Here is a 13247-nt window from a genome sequence, read left to right as displayed (position 1 = left end):
CCAGTCTAAACTGACAGAAAACTATAAAATAGGTTAGCGACCTAATAGCTAGAATTGTTTATAATTTACCCCAGCTGAGTTGTCAGCTGAGCTAACGACGGCTACATTCTTAGAGTGATTGTATATGTTTTCGGATACATCCAACACAATCCAGAATGAATTGATTGTGGCAGTCAGTGATATAAGGACAGACAAATGGACTTCATTTGAAAGTAAACGTAGGCCTAAATGCAACTTTCTTTGCAATTTTCAGGTTAGACTACTGTTGAATGAACATGAGAATAACTGCTTATTGGTAGACTGTAGAGTGGTGTTATGAACAGGAAGCCTGTAGGAGCAGTGTAGTTTATAGTAGGACTTGGTAGACTGTAGAGTGGTGTTATGAACAGGAAGCCAGTAGGGGCAGTGTAGTTTATAGTAGGGCTTGGTAGACTGTAGAGTGGTGTTATGAACAGGAAGCCTGTAGGAGCAGTGTAGTTTATAGTAGGGCTTGGTAGACTGTAGGATGGAGTTATGAACAGGAAGCCTGTAGGAGCAGTGTAGTTTATAGTAGGGCTTGGTAGACTGTAGGATGGAGTTATGAACAGGAAGCCTGTAGGAGCAGTGTAGTTTATAGTAGGACATGGTAGATTGTAGGGTGGTGTTATGAACAGGAAGCCAGTAGGAGCAGTGTAGTTTATAGTAGGACATGGTAGACTGTAGGATGGAGTTATGAACAGGAAGCCTGTAGGAGCAGTGTAGTTTATAGTAGGGCTTGGTAGACTGTAGGATGGAGTTATGAACAGGAAGCCTGTAGGAGCAGTGTAGTTTATAGTAGGGCTTGTTAGACTGTAGGGTGGTGTTATGAACAGGAAGCCTGTAGGAGCAGTGTAGTTTATAGTAGGGCTTGGTAGACTGTAGGATGGAGTTATGAACAGGAAGCCTGTAGGAGCAGTGTAGTTTATAGTAGGGCTTGTTAGACTGTAGGGTGGTGTTATGAACAGGAAGCCAGTAGAGGCAGTGTAGTTTATAGTAGGACTTGGTAGACTGTAGGGTGGTGTTATGAACAGGAAGCCAGTAGGAGCAGTGTAGTTTATAGTAGGGCTTGGTAGACTGTAGGATGGAGTTATGAACAGGAAGCCTGTAGGAGCAGTGTAGTTTATAGTAGGGCTTGGTAGACTGTAGGATGGAGTTATGAACAGGAAGCCTGTAGGAGCAGTGTAGTTTATAGTAGGGCTTGTTAGACTGTAGGATGGAGTTATGAACAGGAAGCCTGTAGGAGCAGTGTAGTTTATAGTAGGGCTTGGTAGACTGTAGGATGGAGTTATGAACAGGAAGCCTGTAGGAGCAGTGTAGTTTATAGTAGGGCTTGTTAGACTGTAGGGTGGTGTTATGAACAGGAAGCCAGTAGAGGCAGTGTAGTTTATAGTAGGACTTGGTAGACTGTAGGGTGGTGTTATGAACAGGAAGCCTGTAGGAGCAGTGTAGTTTATAGTAGGGCTTGGTAGACTGTAGGATGGAGTTATGAACAGGAAGCCTACCAGTGACTCTTATGTTCCTCTGCCACCTTCTGAGTCCACTCCTCCAGCACCTCATCTACATGAGGCCAGTTCTGAGAGGGTGGAGAGAGAGAGAGAGAGAGAGAGAGAGAGAGAGAGAGAGAGAGAGAGAGAGAGAGAGAGAGAGAGAGAGAGAGAGAGAGAGAGAGAGAGAGAGAGAGAGAGAGAGAGAGAGAGAGAGAGAGAGAGAGAGAGAGAGAGAGAGAGAGAGAGAGAGAGAGAGAGAGAGAGAGAGAGAGAGAGAGAGAGAGAGAGAGAGAGAGAGACAGAGCGGGAAGGGAGAGAGAGAGGGAGAGAGGGAGAGAGAGAGGGAGAGAGACAGAGACAGAGAGGGAGAGAGGGGGGGGGCAGAGAGGGAGAGAGAGAGAGAGTGAGTGAGTGAGAGACAGAGAGGGAGGGAGAGAAGGAGAGAGGGGGAGAGATAGCGATAGAGGAAGTGAAAGAGAAAGCAAGCCAGGGAGGTAAAGGGGGGTGTCAGGGAAAGAAGTGATGGGGTGAAAGAGAAAGTGGACATTAATCTCTGCAGGACTTGAGCGAACAGAGAGAATGAGCTATATCAGATTACACACACAGCCTTCATATTCACCCCTTCAACACCCACTCACTACCCCTCCATTAGAGCACTCCATCACTGAGTGTGTGTGTGTGTGTGTGTTTCAGAGCGGGAGAGAAAAATTACTCTATGCAGGCCTCAGACGTCCATTGTCATCGCTCGCTCTCTCTTTCTGCCCCCCCTCCTCTATGTTTCTCTATGCCTATTAGTTTGTCTCTGTAACCACCTTCTTTATCCTATATTCTTCTCCTTCCTTTATCCCTCACTCTCTCTACTACCTCTCCTTACTCCCCACACACTCCCTCACCTCTCCCTCTCTTCCTACCTCTCAGTTCATCTCTCCCTCCCTCCCCCTCTCTAAGCAGGGCCTCTTGTCTGTCTTCTCACTCTCACTCTCACTCACTCTCACTCACTCTCACTCACTCTCTCTCACTCTCACTCACTCTCTCTCACTCTCACACTCTCACTCACTCACTCACTCACTCACTCACTCACTCACTCACTCACTCACTCACTCACTCACTCACTCACTCACTCACTCACTCACTCACTCACTCACTCACTCACTCACACCTGAGCTTGAAAAACATCTGAGACAGGCAACATCAAACACACACCTGAGAATACCGAATGAGAGCACACACACTTGAGCACTGAAAAACACAAAAGATGGCAGGCACGCACGCACACACACACACACACACACACACACACACACACACACACACACACACACACACACACACACACACACACACACACACACACACACACACACACACACACACACACACACACACACAGAGGTGTAATGTGACAGTTGACTCACCACTGGGAAGAGCACGTACTCCCTGAGGAAGTCCTGAGACAGGAACTGTGTGAAATCCCCAAAGTCAGCTAGAAGAGAGGAGAGAACACACTGAGATCTACACTTAACTCTACACACACTGAGACCCACACTGAGATCTACACTCAACTATACACACTGAGACCCACACTGAGATCTACACTCAACTCTACACACACTGAGATCTACACTCAACTCTACTCACACTGAGATCTACACTCAACTCTACTCACACTGAGATCTACACTCAACTCTACACACACTGAGATCTACACTCAACTCTACACACACTGAGATCTACACTCAACTCTACACACACTGAGATTTACACTCAACTCTACACACACTGAGATCTACACTCAACTCTACACACACTGAGATTTACACTCAACTCTACACACACTGAGATCTACACTCAACTATACACACACTGAGACCCACACTGAGATCTACACTCAACTCTACACACACTGAGATTTACACTCAACTCTACACACACTGAGATCTACACTCAACTATACACACACTGAGACCCACACTGAGATCTACACTCAACTCTACACACACTGAGATGTACACTCAACTCTACACACACTGAGATCTACACTCAACTCTACACACACTGAGATCTACACTCAACTCTACACACACTGAGATCTACACTCAACTCTACACACACTGAGATCTACACTCAACTATACACACACTGAGACCCACACTGAGATCTACACTCAACTCTACACACACTGAGATGTACACTCAACTCTACACACACTGAGATCTACACTCAACTCTACACACACTGAGATCTACACTCAACTCTACACACACTGAGATCTACACTCAACTCTACACACACTGAGATCTACACTCAACTCTACACACACTGAGATCTACACTCAACTCTACACACACTGAGATCTACACTCAACTCTACACACACTGAGATCTACACCTAACTATACACACACTGAGACCCACACTGAGATCTACACTCAACTCACCAACTCATTGAAATGAAACACATGGATAGAGTTCCAGTAACTTCCACCAGATTCCCAGGTTTGCAGAAATCCTTGTTGGAAAATTACAGATTTCCTGCTTATTCCCTCCTAATTCTGTGAATCTTCCAACTGGGTTTTCAGGAAAACCTGGGAATTCAGGCAAAGTTAATGGAATTTTTCTACCCTACACATGGAACACATACATCATCTAAGGATGTTATACGCTTTTAGAAAAACGGTGCTATCTAGAACCTTAAAGGGTTCTTCGGCTGTCCCCATAGGTAGAACCCTTTTGGTTCCAGGTAGAACCCTTTTGAGTTTCATGTTGAACCCTTTCCTTTTGGAGCCCTTTTTTTTCTAAGAGTGTACTCTTAAGGATATATGAACTATATAACACAAGGGAGAAACACCTTCAATAGGCATGGACAGGAACTGTGGTCGGATGACCTCAAAGATACATAGAAAGTAGAAACCCTTATAGCACCTACAGTATCTGTAGCAGGCATGCTCATGTCAACCCAGCCATACACACATATCCCTGGCCCTGTGATGTCATGTTGGGGTTTGGGTCCATCCTGGTTCATCTTACCCAACCCTCCATTGATAAAAGGAAATGACATACAGCTACTGTCTTTCTGGACAATGTACAGTACTATCTCCAGATACACAGAGGTAGCTACATCCTTTAGGGCTGCTCTAATGTAATGTAATGTATGTCTGATATAGAGGGGTGTAGTGTAGAATCCATCCTCCCTACAGATAAGGTTCTTCCTGCCATGGCTAACCTTGGTGTTAGCGATAAGCTAACGACTGTTTACATTCCCCCGAGACACAGGGCCCAGGGACAGCAGGAGAGAGAGAGAGTGTGTGTGTTTGTGTTGCGGGGTTGGAAGATTACAGGGTCACCAACAAGGCCAAGAAAGTGTGTGCGCGTGTCTGTGTGTGTGAATACGTGGATGTGTGTGTTTGCAAATGCACGCATGTGCATGCATGTGCGTGCGTGCGTTTGTGTGTGTGTGTGTTGTGGAAAGGAATCCTGATAGGAACTCAAGTGGACTCAGCTCTTCTGGCGGTATGCAGCCATATTAGGTAGTGAACCCAGGATGAGCTAAGAAAGTGTGAGTCTCTCTCTCTCTCTCTATCTCCCTCTGGACTTAGGGTTTAAGACATAAAACGAGGTTAGTGGTAAAGCTATGGGGTATACTCCTGTGTGTACTCTGTCTTACCTTGCACTGCTAGGCCTGCTAGTCTGATGCCCTGCTCTACGGTACAGTGGAGACGTCCATCCAGCACCTCCTTCTTCACCTGCAGGTAGTACTGATACCTAGCGAGAAGAGAAGTGTCACATACTGAGAGCATAAAAACACACAGTAAGGGACTTACTAAACACAAGAAGAAAGCAACATACAGATGTAGGATCTTAATTTGAGCCAGTTTGCTACAGAAGGAAAATAATCCTGCAGCAACAGGAAACGTGAATTATTATGTGGATTATAATTCATGAACATTTATTGTAGGTCTTCATCAAGTTGGACATTTCTACGTGGAAATTACAAACGTCAGAAGCCATTTGAAACCTCAAACACACTACATGTTTTACATTTCCTGCATTGCAGGAACGTTCTCCTGCAACAGGGTGATCAAATGAAGATCCTGTAGAAATGTTACCTGTAAACTCCGGTAGTACTAGCAATGGAAATATTACCACACTGTTACTAGGAATAAGTGAATCACTACTATGGAGGGTTGTAGCCACCAGCTTGTGCAACACTGACTCATGTTCTTGGTTGGAATAGTGAACCAGCTATGTCTAGCTGTGGCTGGGCTAGAGTTATGACTGGGTGTTGGAGTAGTGAACCAGCTATGTCTAGCTGTGGCTGGACTAGAGTTATGACTGGGTGTTGGAGTAGTGAACCAGCTATGTCTAGCTGTGGCTGGGCTAGAGTTATGACTGGGTGTTGGAGTAGTGAACCAGCTATGTCTATCTGTGGCTGGACTAGAGTTATGACTGTGTGTTGGAGTAGTGAACCAGCTATGTCTAGCTGTGGCTGGGCTAGAGTTATGACTGTGTGTTGGAGTAGTGAACCAGCTATGTCTAGCTGTGGCTGGACTAGAGTTATGACTGGGGGTGGAGTAGTGAACCAGCTATGTCTAGCTGTGGCTGGACTAGAGTTATGACTGGGTGTTGGAGTAGTGAACCAGCTATGTCTAGCTGTGGCTGGACTAGAGTTATGACTGGGGGTTGGAGTAGTGAACCAGCTATGTCTAGCTGTGGCTGGACTAGAGTTATGACTGGGTGTTGGAGTAGTGAACCAGCTATGTCTAGCTGTGGCTGGGCTAGAGTTATGACTGGGTGTTGGAGTAGAGTGCTTGCTAGGTAGTCTCTGAAATCCCAAACCTAGGGCAGCAAAGCTGGAACATTGGTACATTGGAGACAAGACATTTGTCTAGAGCACTGGTATTCAAAGTTGGGATCGCGGGGGAACTGCAGTGGGGTCACAAAACAAAACAAAATTAAAAGTACAGATTCATGTACGGGACAATATACAACGTTTTTGTGAAAGATCACTTATATTGAATACATTTATTTATTGGTTCCTTTGCATTTTGATAATGATGAAAATGTAATGCATTGAAGGTTTTTTTTGTGTAAAAATTGAAATGTACCGATTTTAAGGTTGTTTCATTAGATTTGGGGTGGGGTTGTGAGAATCTTTTGTGAAAAAATGGGGTCCCCCCTGAACAAGTTTGAATAACACTGGTCTAAAAAGACTACTAGCTAGGGCTCGGTGGGGCTGGGCTAGTGTTATTACTGTGGGTGGCTCGGCCACTGGTTTGCCAGAGGTAAGTTGATATGATACTTTTCAGACTTGGCCCAGAGCGACCTTCACAGAGTGTGGTTAGAGTGCCAAAATAAAGTGAAAGAACAGGACGAAACGTCCAGCTTTTCAGGGATTCTAAATCATTTCCCCCCCATTTTAGGCCTTGATTCAATTTTGTGTTTGACTTTTGGGCAGGGTGAAGTAGTCACACAAGGCCACACATTAGAGAAGAGAGAGAAGAGAGGGGGAGAGTGAGAGAATGAGGCAAAGAGAGAGGGTAGTTAATGAGAGGGAGGGGGAGAGAAGGAAAGTGTGAGAGAAAGTCAAAACGGTCCATTATCAAAACACAGCAGTGTCAGGGGTGAGTCCAGCTGACCAGTTTCAGCTGCAAAGAACTTGCTGGTTTCCTGTTTGTTGCCATGGCTACCACAGTGAGTGTTTCCACTGGAGGCTGTGAGACACCTTTACAAACACACACACACACACACACACACACACACACACACACACACACACACACACACACACACACACACACACACACACACACACACACACACAGGGCAGTGGGGAGTTCATAGGGGAACATGCATCAGGCTGTACATGCCAGAGTCTACAAACTGTGGTCTGGAAATCACCAAGCCATCCCTGCATGCTTAGTCACTCCAGCCTGCTATAGACAAGTGCAGTTCTGTTGAAGTTAGCCACACAGGGGAAGTCCAGGGATAACCCATAGAGAGAGAATGTCATGAGCAAGACTTGTTAAAGTCACCTGTAAACTAGAAACCACTATAATATGCCACGGTCTTACTGTGTTCTTAACCTTCTTTGTCTCTCTACCTTACTTAATAATTCTCAAACTCTTCTCTATTCCTCTCTCTCTCTCCCTGCCTTGTCTCCCCTTCTCTCTTTCTTTTCTCACCTATCTCTCCCTCCTCCCCCCTCTCTCTCCTCGCACTCTTCCTCTCGTCTCTCAGGTTCTTTTTTTAGCTCCACTGTGTGTACTCGGGGTCTATAATCTGACCGCGCCCTTCTCCCTCACCCTGTCATTACACCGGCTGGCTGAGCTGCCATTCTGTTCCCCTGGCAACCCTCTAATTAGCTAACCCCTGGATGGGGAGGAGCCCACAGTGGTCAAGTGGGCGGTGCTTCAGCAGGAAAACACTGCAGAGGTTCTGGAATGGGTTCTAGTTATGTTGCGTGAATGTTCCCTCAATGCTTAACACCCTCTTGGGTCAGAGGGGAAATGGTGTCTCGGTGCGGTTGTCTCTTTCTCTTAGGAAGAAGGATAACAACATTATGATGTTTATATTTATATATGTGAGCAGCCATGGTAGAGTGGCAGACTGTAAACTGTAGACATGATGATTGAGAAGCAAGCCAGGCCTCTTAAAGTAAACCGTCTTCAGCACAATTACATCTCTTCAAGGATAAATGAAGTTTTATAGATTTGAATTGAATCAGACTGAAAGAGAGCATGAAATGGTCCTGTACAGTCCTTAGAGTCAACCGTGTCTGCTGGTTGATTTTTATCTCACCTGGTTGGTTACTCATGCTTAGAAAACCAGGTGTTTAGGACACACCTGGTATTAGGGCAATACGGCCAAAATATCCTATCACAATATTTTTCTCATTTTTAACGGCATGACGGTATTTTATGTTTTTTAATAATAAAGTTCTAAATATACTTAATGAGTAGTGCATGTCACTGAGGTGGCAACACATATATGTTAAGTCGTTTTAATGGGTCTTTCTCTCTTCTGATCTGTTTTATACTGTTCATCAAACATCAACCCAAAATTATTTCTGCATTTTCTTCACCCAGGTGTTATCATTTCCCCACGGTACCACATTTGTTTTGTCTTTGTATGCCTCTATTTTGTGAAAAAGTAACTTAACCTTTATAAGAATAATTATTACCCAGCAAACCGGGAACATTCCCAGCTAAGATTCCCATTAACTTCTAATTAGGGTTTTATCTAACAGTAGGATGATAACCACCACATAAAATAATATTTTTGATAACAAAATTATTTTTTATTCTTATTAAAAAACATGTACCAAAATTGGTAACACTTTACAATATGGTTCCATTATAAAGGGTTTGTAATTACATTATTAACGGTTAATTAATCATTTGTAAATGCATTATAACAAATTGGTCAAAATAGTGTGATTGCTAGTCAGTGCTTGCTAAATAGTGAGCCACTATTTACCTCCAGCTATTAACCATTTATAAATGCACTTACAAATGTGCATAATATTGAACCCTTATGTATCTTCATTCAACCTTATTTTCAATGGTTGCACAGTTAAACAATAGTTATTTTCTCACTTTTGATGTTTGGTTTTCAGACCAGTGGTCAACTCCCATGTGATGTGTCTTGCCCCACATTTGAAACCCTGATGATGCATTGGTACACTTCTTTATTCCAAAAATGATGGCCTTATCTGAAGATCTCAAGCCATATTATTGATGTGGTGATTACAGCCTCAAGCCTTCTTGGGTATGATGTTACAAGCTTGGCACACCTGTATTTGGGGAGTTTCTCCCATTCTTCTCTGCAGATCCTCTCAAGCTCTGTCAGGTTGGATGGGGAGCGTCGCTGCACAGCTATTTTCAAGTCTCTCCAGAGATGTTTGATTGGGTTCAGGTCCGGGCTCTGGCTGGGCCACTCAAGGGCATTCAGAGACTTGTCCCAAAGCTACTCCTGCGTTGTCTTGTCTGTGTGCTTAGGGTCGTTGTCTTGTTAGAAAGTGATCATGGTACAAGTCATTTGTAACTCTTATAATAGTGTCAGGGAATGCCATCCCAGTGTATGTTCAAGTATTATTACACCACTATGACATCATAATTGAGCTCAGGTGCATCCTGTTTCTATTGATCATCCTTGAGATGTTTCTACCACTTGATTGGTGTCCAACTGTGGTCAATTCAATTGATTAGACATAATTTGGAAAGGCACACACCTGTCTATGTAAGGTCCCACAGTTTGAGGTCCTAAGCGTTCATCAAGGAGCTCTCTGTACTTCACTCCGTTCATCTTTGCCTCGATCCTGACTAGTCTCACAGTCCCTGCTGCTGAAAAACATCCCCACAGTTTCCTCCAGATGTGACGCTTGGCATTCAGGCCAAAGAGTTCAATCTTGGTTTCATAAGACCAGTGAATTGAGTTTCTCATGGTCTGAGAGTCTTTAGGTGCCTTTTGGCATCTCCAAGCGGGCTGTCATGTGCCTTTTACTGAGGAGTGGCTTCCATCTGGCCACTCTACAGTAAATGCTTGATTGGTAGAGTGCTGAAGAGATGGTTGTCCTTCTGGAAGGTTCTCCCATCTCCACAAAGGAACTCTGGAGCTCTGTCAGAGTGACCATCTGGTTCTTGGTCACCTCCCTGATCAAGGCCCTTCTCCCCCGATTGCTCATTTTGGCCGTTTGGACATTCAGTGTTCAGAGCTTTATGGTTATCTTATTTTCCCATACTTATATTCCCACACTTTCTCAGCCCCCCAAATATCAGATGTGTGTGTTTCACCTCACCACACTCCTTCAGCAAAGACAGGTTTGTTGTCTTCAGCTCACAGTTTGCTCTAGTGTATCCTCAACTCAAGATGCCTACTCCCCCCCGACACAAAAAAAACATCCAGACAACCTCCTCATACAGATAGGCCGCATCCACCACCGCACCCCCAGATGGGGCCAGCCGGTGTATGTGGGAGGTGGGGGGATTCTGTGCTTTTACATGGTATTATCATTGAACCGACAGAGGGTAAAATGTGTGTCTGTGGGGGAACAGCTCTGATAACAAGCTGAACAAAGATGGGATTTCAAGGCTGTATATGCTGCTGCCCCCATGGCTCACTGTGGCCAGGTGATGAGGTCTGGTCTGGATTAAGGGGTTGGACATTTCCAGCATGGTGTATAGGGTTTGGACAACACACAGCGGCTAACATTAGCAGAGTTAGACGCTAATGTGATTTGGTGTATCGTGAGTTTGGTTCCTTCAGGCAGAGGGAGACAGATAGAGAGAAAAAGACAAACAGACACAATCCATGCTGTTGAACACTTCTCCCTTTTCCTCTGAGATGACTGAGTTTACACATAACATGGTTTATGAGAGGAACTCTCACATTAGCCAATGCCCCAACACCTCATCCCCACCTAACCCTAGTTAACCCTACCTCTGTGATTTTCACAGCTGCAGAGAGAGATGGAATGAAGGAGGGAGGGATCTAGTATCAGGTTTCACATCAAAAGCACCCTGCTTCACTTCAAAGATACTATTCACAACTGAAACCATTGCCGGAACTGAAGCCAACCAATCTTATCTGTGTGTTACAACCTTAGTTCCCTTTTCCCTTCCTCCTCTCCCTCTTTCCATCTCTTTCTCATTCCCTCAATACTCCTCTCCCCCCTCACCCTCTATTGCCCCCCCCCCCCCCCCCCCCCCCCCCCCAGGCCAGGTGTGTAAGCAATAGAATGACCGCCCAGCTCGTTGCTATGGGAGACGCCACGACACCAAAGACATGGGTCACTGGTTTTACTCTCATCCTGTGAATGAATCTGTAAGCCTTTCTAACAGATTAAAAGTTGTATAAAGTTGCCCCAGGGCACTGATCTAAGGTTAGTTTGTGTACCCCCTCCCTAAGGATTAATGTTAGGATTGGGCTAAGGTAAACTGATCTTAGATCTGTGCCTAGAGCAACTTGTACCTGGAGCAGCAGACTGCTGCCAGGAGGACCCAGCTGGCTGCTAAGGCACTCATACCTGTTCTATGCATTATAATGACTGTAGAATGAAGTGGTGAGGAGTTACAAATGATGCTGCTGAAGGCTGTTAAAGAAAGTGGATTGATCGTCGGGCTTTACTGAACAGATTCTTGGAGACGAGCGGGAGGGTGTGTGTGTGTCAGGGAGGGTGTGTGTGTGTGTCAGGGAGACATTTACCGCGGCCCCCCCACCTCAACCCGACTCCCAAACCCCTGCCTAGCACTTCTGCTGGGAGGAATGTGTGGTCCTCCTCCCTCCTCCTCCTCCACTCCCTCCTATCCTCCTACGGCTGTGCCAACATTCCACACGGACTCCTAACCACACACCAGAGAGAGAGAACTTTAACTATTTGCACCCCATTATAACACTGTACATATCCCTAATATTATATTATGTCTATTCCTTTGAAACTTCTGTGAGTGTAATGTTTACGGTTCATTTTTTATTATTTATTTCACTTTAGTTTATTATCTATTTCACTTGATTCCCATGCCAATAAAGCCCTTTAAATTGAATTGAATTGTTGACGAGGTATTTCATACTATAATACTAGAGTATGTGTAGCATGTTCAGTCCTGTCCACTGCCCAACCCCTAACTACATGTAAATACACTGAAGTGATTTCATAGAATGATTGCTGTGAACACACACACACACACACACACACACACAGTTGAAGTCAGAAGTTTACACTAAGTTGACTGTGCCTTTAAACAGCTTGTAAAATTCCAGAAAATGATGTCAAGGCTTTAGAAGCTTCTGATAGGCTAATTGACATAATTTGAGTCAATTGGAGGTGTACCTGTGGATGTATTTCAAGGCCTACCTTGAGTGCCTCTTTGCTTGACATCATGGGAAAATCAAAAGAAACCAAACAAGACCTCAGAAAAAAAAATGTGGACCTCCACAAGTCTGGTTCATCCTTGGGAGCAATTTCCAAATGCCTGAAGGTACCACGTTCATCTGTACAAATAATAGTAAGCAAGTATAAACACCATGGGACCACGCAGCCGTCATACCGCTCAGGAAGGAGACGCCTTCTGTCTCCTAGAGATGAATGTACTTTGGTGCGAAAAGTGCCAATCAATCCCAGAACAACAGCAAAGGACCTTGTGAAGATGCTGGAGGAAACAGGTACAAAAGTATCTATATCCACAGTAAAACGAGTCCCATATCGACATAACCTTTTAAGGGCGCTCAGAAAGGAAGAAGCCATTGCTCCAAAACCGCAATAAAAAAGCCAGACTACGGTTTGTAACTGCACATGGGGACAAAGATCGTACTTTTTGGAGAAATGTCCTCTGGTCTGATAAAACAAAAATAGAACTGTTTGGCCATAATGACCATCGTTATGTTTGAAAGAAAAAGGGGGAGGCTTTGAAGCACAACCGTGAAGCACGGGGGTGGCAGCATCATGTTGTGGGGGTGCTTTGCTGCAGGAGGGACTGGTGCACTTCCCAAAATAGATGGCATCATTAGGGAGGAAAATGATGTGGATATATTGAAGCAACATCTCAAGACATCAGTCAGGAAGTTAAAGCTTGGTCGCAAATGGGTCTTCCAAATGGACAATGACCCCAAGCATACTTCCAAAGTTGTGGCAAAATGGCTTAAGGACAACAAAGTCAAGGTATTGGAGTGGCCATCACAAAGCCCTGACCTCAATCCCATAGAAAATTTGTGGGCAGATATTAAAAAGTGTGTGCGAGCAAGGAGG

At 44.7% G+C, this 13247-nt stretch overlaps 1 protein-coding gene across 2 annotated transcripts in view; it reads right to left on the bottom strand.

The window, feature by feature from the left end:
• Positions 1 to 13247, bottom strand: part of LOC120019040 (tyrosine-protein phosphatase non-receptor type 14-like) — a 99690-nt gene that overhangs the window by 18758 nt on the left and 67685 nt on the right. For both annotated transcript variants that reach the window (XM_038962260.1, XM_038962261.1), the window contains 3 exons: positions 5169 to 5266; positions 2921 to 2988; positions 1521 to 1591 (listed from right to left, as the gene is read on the bottom strand). In XM_038962260.1, the coding sequence (XP_038818188.1) occupies positions 1521 to 1591; positions 2921 to 2988; positions 5169 to 5266 (237 nt within the window). The remainder of the gene's footprint in view (positions 1 to 1520; positions 1592 to 2920; positions 2989 to 5168; positions 5267 to 13247) is intronic.

Source organism: Salvelinus namaycush, chromosome 24 (assembly GCF_016432855.1).
Source record: "Salvelinus namaycush isolate Seneca chromosome 24, SaNama_1.0, whole genome shotgun sequence".
NCBI classification, from domain to species: domain Eukaryota; kingdom Metazoa; phylum Chordata; class Actinopteri; order Salmoniformes; family Salmonidae; genus Salvelinus; species Salvelinus namaycush.
This window is presented reverse-complemented; position numbering and strand designations above follow the sequence as displayed.